Source organism: Lactuca virosa, chromosome 6 (assembly GCF_052849685.1).
Source record: "Lactuca virosa cultivar CGN04683 chromosome 6, Lactuca_virosa_CGN04683_v6, whole genome shotgun sequence".
NCBI classification, from domain to species: Eukaryota; Viridiplantae; Streptophyta; class Magnoliopsida; order Asterales; family Asteraceae; genus Lactuca; species Lactuca virosa.
In genome coordinates this window covers 88,213,510-88,230,654 of record NC_136431.1, presented here as the reverse complement: position 1 = coordinate 88,230,654, position 17,145 = coordinate 88,213,510, and the positions used below count along the sequence as shown (strand labels likewise).

Here is a 17,145-nt window from a genome sequence, read left to right as displayed (position 1 = left end):
TGAGTAGAACACTTCTTTTCTTCAACATCCATCCACTAATAACACACAAGGTGAGTTCATACCCCTATATTTTCATGTTTTTCTTAAGTTTTAAGGGGGGAATACAAGTTAAACACCAAGAACATAACTAAACTCATTCAACAACTTTCATCAGAAAAGTTTAACTCCATTCACGGACTGTTTTGGTCAACTTAAACATTTTAGTTTTCAAAACTGTATTAGTTGTAAATAGTTCAGGTTCATACCTTTAAAATGACTACTTGCACATCACCATACGATTTTTCTACAATTTATGGTGATTTTTACAAAACTGTCTATCATTTCAGAAACGAATTCGGACCAGTCTGTGAATATGAACATTTTAACACAAGGTAAAGACTTCTAAAAATCATAATAAAAATTATAAATAAACTAGACACATTTTTTGAACTCTCAGAATTTACGGATTTAGTTTTCGACTTCGTATGATTTTTCTATGATTTTTCTAAAAACAGTGCAGAACGGTTAAAAACTAGTTAACAGCTTATAACTTTTCATAACACTTTGTATTATGTTGAGCAAAGTGTATAACAATAAGTTCTAAATATTGAATGTATTTGTTGTTAGTTTATCATCATAAACTTAAATTTTAGTCATTCATGATAAGATTTCTTCATTTATTTCGAACACATATAATAAACTACAATAAGCATAGTTTATGGATTTTATTCCCATAGAAAAAGGTTTTACACTCACGCACACCACACGTAAGCTTGTTAACGTAATTGTGAGACATTCCTTTTAGTACTCCTAGGGTACAGGTTAAAATTCCTGGTAGTTATAAATGGGTTTTTCATATACTACATAATAGTAATAGTTTATGGACTCATAGCACTAATGTATTTTCATAAAAGGGGTTCTTTTACAGTACAAACGTTTTGGATAAACTATAATAGGTATAGTTTATGTATCATTTACATTTCAAACTCATTTACCAAAGGTTTTCAGTTCAGTTCACGTAAATCTGTTAATGAATAAATTTGTGAGACATTCGCTTCGCGTTACCTTCATAGTAACAAAGTCAAAAGTCCTGTAAATTGTAACCAGAGTCTCTTGTAGGGAGAGCGTGATAGTTGTGTATAGATCTATATTGGGTCTGACAAGCCCGCACCTAAGCTGCATACAATAGCTAGACCGGCAGGTCTGAGGTGACAAGTGTCATTTAACTTGCGACGCCTGAAGAACGTCGTATTACGAGGCCGTCTGAGTCTTAGCATGGTTATAATAGCTCACATGTGGTATTAACAAATCATAAGATTTACGGGTTTTACTTTCAAATTAAAAAGGGTTTTATGTCGATTTAAAATCACTTTTTAGCGAGTTATGTCAATTTAACTCACATGAATTACTTTAAGTATGGAAAAATACTTGTTTATTTTCGGTCCTGGGATTTAGGACTACATAACTTTTATAAAGAAAATATTGGATTTTCTGGAAACATACTTCGTCGCTTTTACAAAGAAAACGGTTTCTTTCTCAAATAAAACTCTTATGAACTCACCAACTTAATTGTTGACACTTTTTCAAACCTACTTGTATTCTCAGGAAATCAGTGAAACAGGAAATCAACAGCATTTTGAGGATGGGACGTTAAATCGTCAAACAGTTCATTTTGTCATCATAATGTAATTGATTTGAAACATGTAAACATATACTTTGGTGTAACTTTTTCAATTATATTTATGATGGTTGTATTTACTTTAAGCACTATTATACTCGTTGTTGTGATACTATACATGAAGTCCTCCACCCCCGGACGTTTCCGCCATCCTTGGTTTGGGGGTGTGACATTTCTGCATGTATATGGATGAAAGAGAGCCTCAAACTTTCAAAAAGGAATTCACTTCCTTTGACATATGTCAATGAAAAGAGGCAATTAAAAGTGAAATGGATTCTATCTTGCAAAATCATGCATGAAAGCTAGTGGATATACCTCTAGGATGTAAGCCACTAGGTTATATACTATGTATTTTCAAGAGGAAAATGAAAGAAGATAGATCCAAAGAATATGAGAATCAGTAGAACATAATGGTCTATGATTTCAAAAGAAATATGCATCGCTTTCTTGTTTGGAAATTTAGAATCAAATGAGAGTTCTATACTCCAAAAAGCTATTTCCATTAAATCCAATAATATTGATTGAAATTCATCAAAACAAGATAAAGGTTTTGATGAATATTAAGATATTCAAAATGAAGTTGAAAAGACTATGAATGGAAATATGTGTATTCTAAATTTGAATTCTTATGATCATTTCTTAGAAGATCATATTAGATTAAGTTGTAAAACTAATAATGGTTCTATCGTTTGAATTATCGAGCTTGAAAAATCATTGCGTTTTAGTGGGTTTTCAAATGAGAAGTAAGAGTTGATGATATTTTTGAAATATATGTTTGGATTACAAATATAAGAATGTCTTGATTAATTTAATATGTATGCTCTTATAATTATACGTGGTTGTAACTTCTCAAAATTTGGAAGCATATCATTCTGATATGAAACTAAAACTTCTAAACATAGTTTTACAAGTATAAATCTACATGGAACTCCCAAGCGGTTACCTTACCCGAGGGAAAGCAACAAAATGTATGAGTCATAAAGTCATTATCTGATTTAAGCAAGATTGGGAAAAACGAGTATCAAAAGTTCGAATATGTCGTTGAACATCAGTGGATGTGATGAAATAGATCCATATAAGTGGCACTTTAAAGTGATATTTTATTTTATGACATAGTATGATCCTTAAGATAAAATGCCTAAGAGAATTTAACATGTAGATGTTTAAGGCAAGCAATTGCATGGAAAAATACGATATTTGCAAGAAAACTCATGTATGGAATATTCATAATTACATCTGGCCAATGTTATTGTAGATTAACATATACATGTAGTACATATGTTTATCGTATTATGTTGACACAATTATGCATATTCAATAGTGGTATCTATGGTGTAGTAATAATCATATTGATAATGTTGATTGGAAAATATAGGAGAACAAATTTCCAAGCTTATCCAAGGTTGGACAATGAACTAAAGGGATTTGTAAGTTCTTTGGAGACATCCCATGATGAGCCAATAACCCCTATACATGTACATGATGATGTAAAAAATGGTGAGTCTATACATATTTGTCAAAGACATAACAACAGTCAACAACGACTCTCAAGATGAATTATCTTTAATGACTACATAAAGTCAAAATAAGATTGCGGATCTACTAACGAAATGCTTGGAATGAGAGGTCATTATGAGGAATGGGACTAAAACCCATAGATCAATAAGTTATTGCGAAGGAAAACCCAACCTAATTGACTGGAGATCCCAAGACCTAGGTTCCATAGGACAACCTACTTACATATAACATTTGTGAATCATTGTGGGGGTCAACCCCAACCCATTCCTAAATCATTGTGGGGGTCAACCCATTCCTAACATTTGTGAATCATAATGAATTAGCTTTTAATGATTATTATAAAATCACCTATGTGAGAGAGAAGTGGGGTCGCTTCAAAAGGAATTGTATGGGCACATTCCTAAGAGCTCTTACAGAACCAGGAAAGTGTCCATGACCATAACGGATCAATGAGAAGTTAACTAGGTCAGGGAGAATCATGTGAGACACATATTGATTATTTACACAAACGACATAACAGTTCAAGGACATCGAGTCTACTGGTCAGCTAGTAAAATAAATATTTATCTTAAGGGAAGGTTCAAAGGGTAACACCTACTTATCCATGTATGATTCAACTGCTAGATTTTATCTAAGTAACTTGAAAATGTTTGATCAAGTTCAATTCACGTGGGGGATTGTTGGAAAAATAACTGGTGAATAGAAACTAATCATTAAAGTTAAGGGGTTGAATACTGTATAATCGAAAACTGATGTTCAATTTTTTGTTACAACTCGTAATTAAGAACGATATTAAATATAATGTCGGTTACAAATTATGTTTTAATGACAATTTAATTGTTTTTTGGTTATGGTTTGGTAGTATAAATACAACCATTCCTCAACCATTTGAGACACACCAAGAATGCAACCAAAAATCTCTTCTTCTCCATTTCGTCTTCTTCATTTTTTTTTCATATCGAAAGTATAATCTAGGCCTATTGAGGGTTCGGGTGGTCTTGAAGAGCCACTTCAAACTGTTGTATCATGGGAAACAAACACCTGGTAGCAGATGAATTTGTTTTAAGGACAATGTGTTAAACAAATGCTTCAGTTTTTCAGTTTTTTCTTTTTTGTTTTCGTACATTACCGTGATATTATTCCTACATAATTTAATCAATTGGCTATTTGGATCAATGAGCAAAGGGCGTTACATTGCATAAGGGCGATTATGGATATAATTCCGGGTACGTTACTTTGGGTGTTATGATTGTATCAGAACAATGTTGTTTATGGCAGGAAGACTTACAAGAAGGATTGGTTGTTTGATGATTTGATGTCTTTTTCATTTATTTGGTTTTCTTTTAGAAATTGTAAGTCTAGATTTTTTTTATAGCATGGTTGCAAAACCCACTGTTGAACTAGTTGTTTTTGTTTGCTAGCCTCTAGCTAGATGTTTATATTATTGATGTCGTTCCAAAAAATTATTGTTTGTGGACTTGTTAAAGGATGTTATTGGCTCTATGTATAATGACTAATTTTCTGATCTTTTTGCCATGAATTTCATTACAAGTACGAAAGTATCATCTGACAAATAAAAATTTGATATATTTCATTATCATCTTAAGTGGCTTCTACATGAGAAGTCTATGTTCATCCACTTTGCTATCTTATCAATCACTTTTACAAATAACCTGATTCCCTAATTATCATATATAAGTTTGGCCTAAAGTTTAGAATCATTTCCATCAATAAATTATACACATTTCACCTCACACCTACAAATCATTTTTAGATTCCCAAAAGTCCACCACCATGTTTGACTTGAAGGTTTAAGGGCTACTTTACGTATGGTTTTCAAATGTAAGTTGTTCTAAGAATTAACGTTTTGTAATGCTTCAATCTAATATTCCACTTTCTTATCGTCACGATTAAAGTCTGTCCCTGCCAACATGACCATCACTGCTTCGTTTTGGAGCTTGTGCAATCTTTTCGGCCAACTTAAGGTTAATTAGAAGTACAATTTTTTCAATTTCGGATTAAGTAATAGAGATAATAAAATATAGGGATAATGACTTAAAAGGGTAATATATTTTTCAATTTGTACACATTTGGTCACTACATTTTTTATTTCGTCTACATTTTACCCTTCAACTTGTTAAACTGTACACATCCAGTCCTTATGACCGATTACTCCAGGTTAGCCGAGAAAAATGACTTAATAGGGTAATATATTTCTCATTTTGTACACATTTTGTCCTTAATATTTTTGTACACATTTAGCCATTAATATTTTTTTCTTTCAAAATAAGTCATTTTTGTTTTTGTACTCATCTAGTACTTATGAATGATTTCTTTAGGTTTTTCTCACGACATCTTACGTGGGACAAACAATGATAAGGTGTTCGGGGTTGTTGATGATTATGTCCATCGCGATCTCGACTGCTTGGTTACGTAGGTCTTGTGGTTTGGCTTAGGTCTTGTGTTCTGAACTTCGTAATACGATATCAGATTGTAACAATCGTTATATCCACATGTTCGGTTTTTGAGTCTACTATAACTTTCGTTAAGATTACTCCCGTTAAAATGTAATATATTTTTATTTACGATTTTATAAAAAAACATCTATACATGCATTCATAAAAAACGTATGAATATAAAGATCTTAAGTACAAATATATTATTTTGTAACGGGAGTAATCTAAATGAAAGTTGTAGTAGACTAAAAGATGAACACATGGATATGAAGATCGTTAAAATCCGAGATTGTATGAAGAAGTTATGACGTTCAGAACACGTGACCTAAGCAACCAAGTAGTCGAGATCGTGATGGACATAAACATCAAAAGTCCCAAACACCTCATTAATGATTGTCCCACGTAAGATGTCATGAGAGAAGAACCTAAGGAAATCATTCATAAGTACTGAATGAGTACAAAGAAACAAAAATGACTTATTTTGCAACAAAAAAATATATTAAGGACTAAATGTGTACAAAAACATTAAGGACAAAATGTGTACATGTAACACCCGATGGTTCCAAGGTATTATTTATTTATTTATTTAATCATTTATTTTATTGTCAAAGCATGTAAGTTATGTTGGACTTAGAGGATTTGGGCCTGTATGTGTGGGCTTAGCTGAGGTCGTACGCTGGGCGTAGAAGGATCACAAGGAAACGCGGAGGCATGCACAAATGTGCAACGTACAAGGTTGTACGCGCAGCGTACGTGGCCAAACTCATAACCCTAATTTCTAGGGTTCAAGCCATATATAATATCATTAAGTCCCATGTGTTATCCTCCTTATCAACCTCTATTGTCCAGAAACCCTAATATTGAACCCTTTATCATCTTGGTGTGTTCTTGACCTTATGGGGTGCATTTTTGGTAGTTTGGTGCCTTGGAAGGAACAAGAAGAAGTTGGTGAAGGAGAGTTGTTGGAGTTTGAGCTTGAAGATCCGGGTTATCATCATCATTTGGCATTCATTTGAGGAATAAAGCTCAGAACTTGCTTTGTTAATGCTTAGATCCCATTTGTTTGAGTTTTTGGACCTTTTTGGTCACATGGATGAGATCTTGTGGATTATTGTCATTTCTGAAGCTTAGAGTTGCTACTATTGGTGTTCTTTTGGTCCTATAGTCATAAAGTTGCCATATTTGGAGCTTTGAACCACCCATACATGAGGTTGAGTTCATTTGATGGAAGTAATGTGTGATATTCCAAGATTGGGTTCATTTGGGGCATGCAAAGCCACCAAGTTCACGACTTTATGGTTTAAGATACTTCATATGACTCAGATCTGTGATTGGGACCCTTAGTATAAAGGATTTAAGAGCTTATTGGAAATATGGCTTAATGAGTGAGTAAGTTGGGCGTACAAGCTCGTACGCGCAATGTATAAGCCATGCAGCCTGTACGCTTAGCGTATAGCTGAGTACGCCCCGCGTACTCAGTGAATTGGGCTTTGCGTCTTTTGGGCTACTTCCATGGACATTGCTATTTTGGACCTTAGTGGGCCATCTGAAATCGAACCTTTGGGCTAGGGGAGCATTTTTGGGCCTTGGGTTAAGGCCCATGTGAAGGGATTGGGGCCAATTGGAAATTGGGCCATATTTTGGGCCTTGATGGGTTGTTTAACTTATGGGCCGATTGGACTGTGGTTAAGGGCTTCATTCTTGGACCAAGTTATGTTGGGGGGTAAAATAGTCTTTTTACCCCAAGTAGGGATTTTTGGTTATGATGTAGATCCCAAATGTTAATTAGCTTTTATTTGGCAATTGATAGCTCGGGGATCTGTAGGACCAGCAGTCAGGGATCATTCGTTTCATTTAGCTTTTCGAGGTGAGTTTCCTCACTGGGTTTAGCAGGTCTAAGGCACCAAGGCCGACCCTTGATTGGTTATGTTGATATACTTGTTGTCTGTGTGATACTTGTATGTGCTTGTATATGTATGTTTATTTGGGTGGGGCTCGTATTGCGAGTGTGGGCGGGGGCCGTTATGCGAGTGTGGGCGGGGCCCGTTATATGAAATGTTTGGTATGCGGTATCTTGGGAAACTCACTAAGCTCTGTGCTTACAGTTTTTAGTTTATATTTCAGGTACTTCCAGTTCTAAATGGAAGAGCTTGGGTTTACTGCATCGCACACACCATATGTATTCTGTTTATGAGACATACTCTAATTTTTATCATGATTGACATATTTATTTGATCGGGATGTATGAACAATGTTTTGGAAATACTGTTTTTACTTAAATTGAAAATGAAATTTTTGGGTCATAATTTTTGGATGTTTCAATACAAAGTGAGAAATATACTACCATATTAAGTCATTTTTTACTAGCTAACCTGGAGTAGCTGGTTATAAGGACTGAATGTGTACAGTTTAACAAGCTGAAGGGGGGTAATTGTTGACGAAAAAGAAACTCAGTGACCAAATATGTATAAATCGAAAAATGCATTACCCTTTTAAGAGTATCCTTAAAATATAAGGTTGCATTAGTAAAAAAAAATATCATTATTTTAACTGACTAAACCTATAATAACAAATCATGTTGCTTGTTATGAAGATTTCTTTTATAAAAAACAAATTTAGTTTATCAAAAAAAAAAAAAAAATTATTAACAAACTGTAAAAAATATAATATATGATTTTTATGTAATTTATAATTATTATCTTCAAAATAGAAAACAACCATATGTTTATCAAAACCACCCCAGTCACATTCAACCCCAAGCAAAACGTTACAAATATACTATTTGTAACCATAAAAATAGAAATAGTAAAATGTCAATAAAAGGTAAAGAAACGAGCGGCCAAATAAAAGTCTGCTGCCTTGAGAGAGACATGAGAGCCAAAGATCCAAACCCTAATCAATTTTATAGTAAATTACCAAAACACCCCTGGGCCTCTCATCCTCCACTTTACCACCACCACCACCACCATCATCATCATCATCATCATCATCATCAAGGTTCCAGCCTCGCAAGTAACAAATTGTTGCTGTCCCTCCTCAGGAGAAACTCCCCCTCACGCGCACGCAACGCGCCGCCTTAGATTCCTCTCTCAACGCCAGATTCATCGGAAAACTTCAACTACTGCTTCTACTTCCCCAACAATCGATTAATTTCCCGTTGCTCAACGTATTTGAGTATATTCTCGTCGTTCCTTTTTTTGCCCTAATTTTGCTTTCGTCATTCCAGGGTAATAATTCATTCGTTAGTTTTTATTATCTTCTTATTGTTTATTTTAATCGATGATTCTTTGGATTTTTCTGAAACTCCTATTTGCAACTTGTCATTGATAATTAATCCCCCAATTACTATTTATTCTTTCTCTCTAAACCGTCCATGATTATATGCGTTTTTCTTTATGCTTTTTCAATTTGGATGTTTTGGTGAAGGATAAAGGAAAGGTCCTAAGGAATTGTCTTGGTGGAGCCGAGCCTGCAATTTGGTGCGGGCTGCTGTCGTTATCAGGAAAGCTGGAAGAGCTGTTCGTGAGAGATGTTGTTGGCTTTGAATCGAAATGGTGTTCATTTGATCAACTGCATCCTTCATTTTTCTGAATGGCATCCTTTGGAATTCAGCCACAAATCCAATTAGCTAGGGCATAATCGCCCCCTTAATCTCGGTATCAGGTAAACACAATCAAATTAAACATCTGGCTTTTTATATTCATGTTCATATTGATTTGAAGTTGAATCCACCTCATTTGGTTCTCAATTTCTTAAGTCAATCTCTTATTCCCAGTCTCATAAGCCTTAAACATATGAAACCTGGTCGTTTCATGGTTGTTTAACTTGAGACTTATTTTGTTTCTTGTGCAGGTTTTGTTCTATTGAAGCTAGTAAAGTGTTTTGCTAGATCGTTAAAGTTATTATAGTTCAAGTATATCCATGTTTATCAAGGGATACTCTATAGCAAGTGTGGCAGAAATGGGCTGTTGTGGTTGCTTTGGATTTTCATTAAGAAAAAAGCACAAAAAGACTCGGCCCAGGACACACATTGGGAATCACATTTCACAGGAATTACTTCTAAATGAAGAAGCAGAAGAAGAAGAAGAGGAAGAACACGAAGAAGAAGAAGAAGATGATGATAATTGCTCATATGGTGATGACATATCCGACACTGAAAAAGATGATCATGTTGAATTCAAGAATCCAGCAAAGAGATCAGAAGACATTCTTTTATACAGAACACAAAATGGATTGATTTGCAGGGAGTTCCCTGTCAAGGAAACACACAAAGTTATCCGCTCAGAGGTAATCATCTTCATTCTTCACTTCTTTCTTTCATGGTGGCAAAATCGTAATTAAACGTACATCTAATCTCCCCCCTTCTTTTCTTTAGGATGAGAATGGAAACAAAATGGTGAATGAGTATGTTCGTGAGTATAAAATCGGCTCTGGTAGCTATGGAAAAGTGGTTCTTTACAGAAGCCAAGTTGATGGGAAGCATTATGCAATTAAGGTAATGCATTTTAGTTATGGACTTATGATATTCACTTATTCATCTTCCATTCTGATCAATTTTATGTTAAATCACATGAATTTAGGCATTTCACAAGTCTCATTTATTAAAGCTAAGAGTTGCTCCATCAGAAACTGCCATGACTGATGTTCTTCGTGAGGTATTTAAATATTCTCCTTTCTTTTTTGCTCTTTTTCTTTATATATATCTGTTAATGATGTTTTATAAATTATAAACTGAGTTGCAGGTTTTAATAATGAAAATGTTAAACCATCCAAACATAGTAAATCTGATAGAAGTGATTGATGACCCAAACACAGATCATTTCTACATGGGTATGCAACATTTAACAGTTAACACCACTACTTTCTTTGACCCTTTGAATCCATGTATTTTTTTTTTAAAATGTTTTAATCTTTACTTTCAGTTCTTGAATATATCGAGGGCAAATGGGTCTTTGAGGGATCTGGACCTCCAGGTGGCTTAGGAGAACAAGTTTCAAGGAGTTATTTGCGTGATATTGTATCTGGTCTTATGTATCTCCATTCTCATGTATGTCCTTTTATATATACTCTTTATTTATTATTATTATTTTAATCAGGTGTTAGAAAGTTATCCATCTTCAATTGGACAAGAATTGTACTTTTTTTCTATATTTTTTAGATGTCGACAAGACTTGCATATATATATATATATATATATATATATATATATATATATATATATATATATATATTCTTTATTAGAAATTAAGGAAAAAATTGCCAACTTGCCACTAAAATTTGAAATTTTCTTAACTAACTCTTATGAATTCTTCAGTTTCTTCCTCTTTTTTTGTCTTTTAATAAAACATTGTATCCCATGTTTGTTTTTTATGGTTAACATTTCTTGTAATTTTCTATTTTTGCTATTAAAATCTATTTAATAGTTTGGGATAATCCAAAACGATCTGTTTCTTATGTATTTAATTGGGTTAAATTCAAATATGAAATGATTTTCACTGCTATTTTTCAAAAGTAGTGTAAAGATTGGTATTTAGCTCTTTATTAGTATTCCATAAAAAAGTGCTACAAATTATTAATCTTGCATTTTTTTTTATTGTGTTAGAATATCGTGCATGGTGATATAAAACCTGATAATCTTCTTGTTACTGCCACTGGGACTGTAAAGATTGGTGATTTCAGTGTCAGCCAGGTTTTTGAGGTAATAAACTCAAATTCCCAAACTACCCTTGTTGATTTTTTTTTTAAAAAATTTGGTGTCATATTTATCTTGTGTTAACAGGATGAAAATGATGAACTTCGTCGTTCTCCTGGAACTCCAGTTTTCACTGCTCCAGAATGTTGTCTAGGTAAGGCTAAAATAGTCATATAAAAGTTTTCAAAATCGGTTTAAATGCAAGAAATAGCAACCTACTTTTGTTTCTTTAAGATCTTTCCAATTATAGTAATATCATCCACAAAAAAAAAATCAAAATTTCACTGCTATAATTGGATTGATTTTTCAAAATACAATGCCTTAATAAGAAAAAGGGTTAATATCATAAAAGACCCTAGATTTTGGGTTTTTTCAGAATTAGACCTCAACTTTTTTTTTTCTTAAAAAAGACCTTGTTTTTTTTTTAGACATTTTTTCTGAAAAAAACCTCAAAAATTTCTCTTTATTTTTTCAGAAAAAAAGGGTTAACTTCGTAAAAGACCTTATATTTTGTGATTTTTCCGGATTAAGCCTCAAGTTTATGTTTTGCCTGAAAAAACCTTGTATTTTTTCATTTTTTCCAAACTGGCCCTTTCAGTTAATTTTTTCCTTATAAAATGTGAGGGTTTTTTCGAGAAAAACTAAAGAAGCTGAGGGTTTATTTGGAAGCATTTAGAAGGTTGAGAGTTTTTTTCGGAAAAAAAAAAACAAATTTGAGGGTGTTTTTTCAGAAAAAATGAAAAAATAAAAGTGTTTTTTTTTTTTTTTTTTTTTTTCAGACAAAATTAAAGTTGAGGTTTAATCCAAAAAAAAAACATAAAATATAAGTTCTTTTACTCTTTTATGAGACTAACCCAAAAAAAGGTCAAATGTGAGTGTTATTTTATTTTTTATTTTTTTTGGAAAATAGTGAAAATTCGACCAAGGTTTTTCCAAAAAAAAAGTTGTCTAAACTCTAAAACCTCCTAAAATTTTTTAGAAAAAATAAATAAATAAATAAAGTTAAAGCTTAATCCAGAAAAAACCCAAAATATAGGGTCTTTTATGATATTATCCCTCCCCTAAGACAAAAGTACAAAGTTGTAATAGAAAGAAAGCAAAGTATGATTATAAATTAATTAATAAATAGATAAGTGGCTATTTGTTTCTTTTAATAAATATAAATATAAATATAATAATTAATAAAGAGATAAGTGAAAGTAGATTGCTATTTGTTGTTTTTGATAGGTCTAACTTATCATGGAAAAGCTGCTGACACGTGGGCAGTAGGGGTTACTTTATACTGTATGATTCTTGGACAATATCCTTTTCTTGGAGACACACTCCAAGATACATATGATAAGGTATTTTTAATTTTCATTTTATAATATAGATTGAATGTTTGAGGGGCAATAACGTCATTTCTCCTTGTTTCTCAGATTGTTAATGATACTATTTGGCTTCCTGATGTTATGAACCCCCAACTCCAAAACCTACTCGAGGGTCTTCTCTGCAAAGGTCAGTCAGTTAGTCAAGTAAATAAAGAAAATGTAATTTAAAATATATATATATATATATATATATATATATATATATATATATAATTTTATGTAAATTCTCAGTGGCATTTTGGTAATTTTATGACAGATCCAACACAGCGGTTGACTCTTGGTGATGTGGCGGTCCATCCGTGGGTTGTGTTAGATGAGGGGCCGATACGTGAGTTTAAATGCTGGTGCAAGCGAGAGAGGGGAGAAAATGAAAATGTTGATGAGGGTATAACCGGTAATTTTATTGCTATTACTGACTGACTAAAAGTATAAGCTTATTTGTAATGTCAAAATTATTTGTTTTTTTTTTTTGTATAGTGAACTTTTTGTTTGGTTTTGAGGTTTTTTTTTAAAAGTAAACAAAGGGAGATTGTAAGAAATTGGAAAGAAAGTTAAATGTTATTTGGGATTTATTTGGTTATGAGTTGACAAACTGAAAGTAAGAATGGATTGAATTGCTACGTTTTTTTTTTTTGTATATATTTTAGATGATAAGATTATATTTTATAAATGAAATGGAATATGCTTATATGCAATTGATTTAACAATACATTTTCATTTATATAAAGTTTATTCTATACAATAATAAGTTTTCTCTTATTTTTATATTGTTTTCTTATTTACATATGCAACAAACGACAGTTTTAATTGATTCAATTCTATTATTTTTTGAGTAAATTAGTTTCATTAAGTTCTTGATTTTTTTTCTATGTGATTTTGTTTAATCTTATCAAACACACCCTATAATAGTATCATTGGAAAAAATTGATCAGTTATTGTAGAAGATAATCATGAAAAATATTATATTTCGTAAATAGCTAAAAGAATATGACCATTTTTTAACAGATCAAAATGACCATCGAGGTCGAAAATTGATATTTTTGAAGTATATAGGATGAAATTCCTTATCATCATGTCTTTGTTTTTCTTTCTTTCTCTCCATTTTGTATTTGTTTTTGACATAAAAACCCTTAAGTTTTTCAAAAAAAAAAAAAAAAATCATGTTTTACCCTAAAACCACTTTTTGGTGCGTTAAAGCTGGATTTTTTTTAATGATTTTTTGCCCTTGTTACGTGTTATCATAGGTTTCCACATTACTATGAAATAAAATTTGCAAAAAAACCCTAAGTTATAAATCTTTTATGTTTTTTACCCTAAGAACAATTTCGAAATATATTGTAGTTTATAACTTTTGTAGCACCTTTTTTGTAAAGTAGTTTCAAACTCTTTTTTTTCCATGACAAAAAGCATGTTCGAAACTCAAAGCATGAGTTCACAACTTGACAACTCTCATACAAATGGGGTAAATAAGAGGTAGGATGGTCGACATCCCACGAGAAACTATTTCTTAGAAAACACCCGAAAAAAAGACAAATACAAATAAATATATCGAAGTACTAGTGATGTTTTAAGGGCCCATGAAGGGAAATTAGAGTATTTTATAGAATAAAGGTAGAATGTTATTAGGTACCATTATTGATCATTATATAAATTTTTTATTGTCTATTTTTTTCATATATTGTTTCTAATCAGTAATAACTTTTGAGAGGACATATGAATGCATCCATCATAAATAGGCTTTATGTGTTGTGTTTCATATTGAAAGGTGTCATCTGATTGGCTACCAAGTTCATGGATTTCATATCGGTTCCCTATCATTAAACTGTGACAACTCGAAATTTCTAACGTGTACATTCTTCATTTTCATCAAAGTTAGCATCGTTTCGCTATTTTGTAATGAAGTTTTGGGTCTATATGAGTGCTTGAGACTTAGTATAACCTTGATATGAGTCTTAGGAAGGGTGAAAAATGTGTGTAGCATCACTAGAACGGGCCAAACACACCTAGCGAGGTGTGTGCGGCCAGCCAGCCGCACACAGCCAACCGCACACCCTCCTAGCCTCACACTCCAGCCTATATAAAGGACCCTAAGTCAACCATACACCCTTTTTCACACTCCTTCAAAGCTGGAACATTTTCTCTCAAGAGTTCTTCAAGTTTTCCTCTCCAATCATCAAAACAAGTAAGTAAACATCCTTAGATCATTACTACAACACATTATAACGCCTTTTCCTCGAGTTTGATCCATGAAATCATCATTCTAGATGATCTTCATGTGTGTACGGCCGCACACACATCATGTGTGACCGCACACACATCTTTTGGTCCTAAAATGGGCTTAAACACTCATCCAAGCTTAGCATCGAGCAAAACACCTTCTTAGGATCATCACAAAGCCTTGGAAAATCGACTTGGTCACATTTGTAGGAGTGTGTACGACCGCACATAGGCCTGGCCGCACACACCTGGCCGTACACGCCATGTGCAACAACACACACCCTTTTAAGGGTCCAAAATGGCAACCAACTCCCAATCCGGTTAAGCAATGGTCAGAACACCTTCACTAGAACATCCCAAAGGCTTGGAACCACGTTTTTTACACACTCCATAGTGAGTGTGCGGCCGCACACTCTGGCCGCACACACACACAAAACCCATGCTTTTGTGGCCTTACACCCCAATATAGGGCCATACACTCCTTATGTGCAACCATATGGGTTGGTAACACTTAATTCTAAGTGTTTTTATGTCCTTAAGACATGTCCCTATCACCATTAGTGGTTATATCTACTAGTGTATTCATATAAGTGTTATTACATGGAAAATAGGATTCGTTTGTGCTCAAGACTTCAATTGACACCCGACGATCCTACATCGACCTTTCATTTGAGTTACTCACTGCTGGTGAGTTCATACCCCTTAATTAACCTTTTAAATGATTTTAAATGCTTTTATGGGGGGGGGGGGGGGGGGAATACAAGTTTAACATTTCTAGTTATTGCTTTAATCACATGTGATTAATAACTAGAACAAACAGGAAGATTTGCTACTACTTTCAAATTGCTATCAAACTTATGGATTTTCAAGCTTTCAAACCTTTTATTAAACTCTTATGATGCTAAAACAGTTTTCAAACTCTTTTATACTTGTAATATTTTCAAATCCATATCTACACCAGTATATTTATTTAAGATTTAAAGGACCTAGGACTGATAGCTCACCTTATTTCCTGTTCCTTGTTTGGTTGTGGACTTAGGGTACCCTGTTATTTGTCCGAATGTCGTTTAATTCTTAGTTATATATCATATATATGTATGTGTAGGATATAAAAGCTTTCACTTCAGTTCAGTACCTTTGTGTAACAAAGGCATCCAAACAATCTTACTATTTAACTATTATAGGTATAGTTAAGGGATTACTACTCACTACTACTATTACAACGACCCATACAAGAGTCAATACATTTATGAGCCACTACAAAAGTACTACATTGAATAACAGAACATACTATACACTATACAAGAGAACATACTATACACTATACAAGAGAACATACTATACACTATACAGACATGAAATACTAAAACAAAATGTGACATACTACTTCTCGATACGACACTTCATTGTGCTATCACCGTGTAACCAGAGTCTCCTGGAGGGAGAGCGGGCATTATGTGTATAGATCTATATGGGACAGACACTCCCACATCCCGACTGCTAGCTACAGTCTGAGTCGACTAGGCCCAGGGGTGACAAAATGTCACCATACTACGTGTGACCTGGAGGGTCATCAGTTATTCAGCCGTCGATTAGCATGGTTACATACGAGTTCACATTCAAACCTTAAATTAACTAAATAAGGATTTAAGGCAAAAATAGACTTTTCGAGGCGTACCGCCTGGAGTCTACATATTTTACTATGAACTTTTCGAGGCGTACCGCCTGGAGTCTACATATTTTACTATGAACTTTTCGAGGCGTACCGCCTGGAGTCTACATATTCTACTTTGGACTTTTCGAGGCGCACCGCCTGGAGTCTACATATTTCTACTTTAGACTTTTCGAGGCGTACTGTACATTTAGTACTACCTGGAGTCTGTATTTCATTACTTTGTGAGTTTGTCACATACTCGTTTAAGAAAACTACATTTTTATACTAATAGTTTTCACTGGGGAAAACCCTTATAATTACAAAAGAACAATCATACAAACAATCGGGTCTTGGTAGAAGACTACCTTTTTACTGGAAAACATAGGGTTTTCTAGGGAGTATACTATATCCAAAACATTTGAAATCAATTACTACACTACATTGTTACTAACGTTTTTATACAAGCAATGACACTAAATACTTATGAACTCACCGGCTTTATGCTGATACTCGCTTTCAAAATAACTTGTATTCTCAGGTCATCAGTAGACAGGTACAAATGAAGCTTTTGAGAAGATGGA

At 33.3% G+C, this 17,145-nt stretch overlaps 1 protein-coding gene across 1 annotated transcript; it reads left to right on the top strand.

Annotated features, from left to right (window-relative positions):
• The first annotated feature begins 8,493 nt into the window (after positions 1-8,493).
• Positions 8,494-13,273, top strand: LOC145120202 (serine/threonine-protein kinase GRIK1-like). The gene is made up of 12 exons (XM_079056014.1): positions 8,494-8,858; positions 9,058-9,294; positions 9,484-9,918; positions 10,007-10,126; positions 10,212-10,286; positions 10,374-10,461; positions 10,554-10,678; positions 11,234-11,329; positions 11,411-11,477; positions 12,551-12,666; positions 12,742-12,820; positions 12,950-13,273. The coding sequence occupies exons 3-12, from the start codon at positions 9,553-9,555 to the stop codon at positions 13,111-13,113; spliced, it is 1,296 nt and encodes a 431-aa protein (XP_078912140.1). The 5' UTR covers positions 8,494-8,858; positions 9,058-9,294; positions 9,484-9,552; the 3' UTR covers positions 13,114-13,273.
• Positions 13,274-17,145: the final 3,872 nt, after the last annotated feature.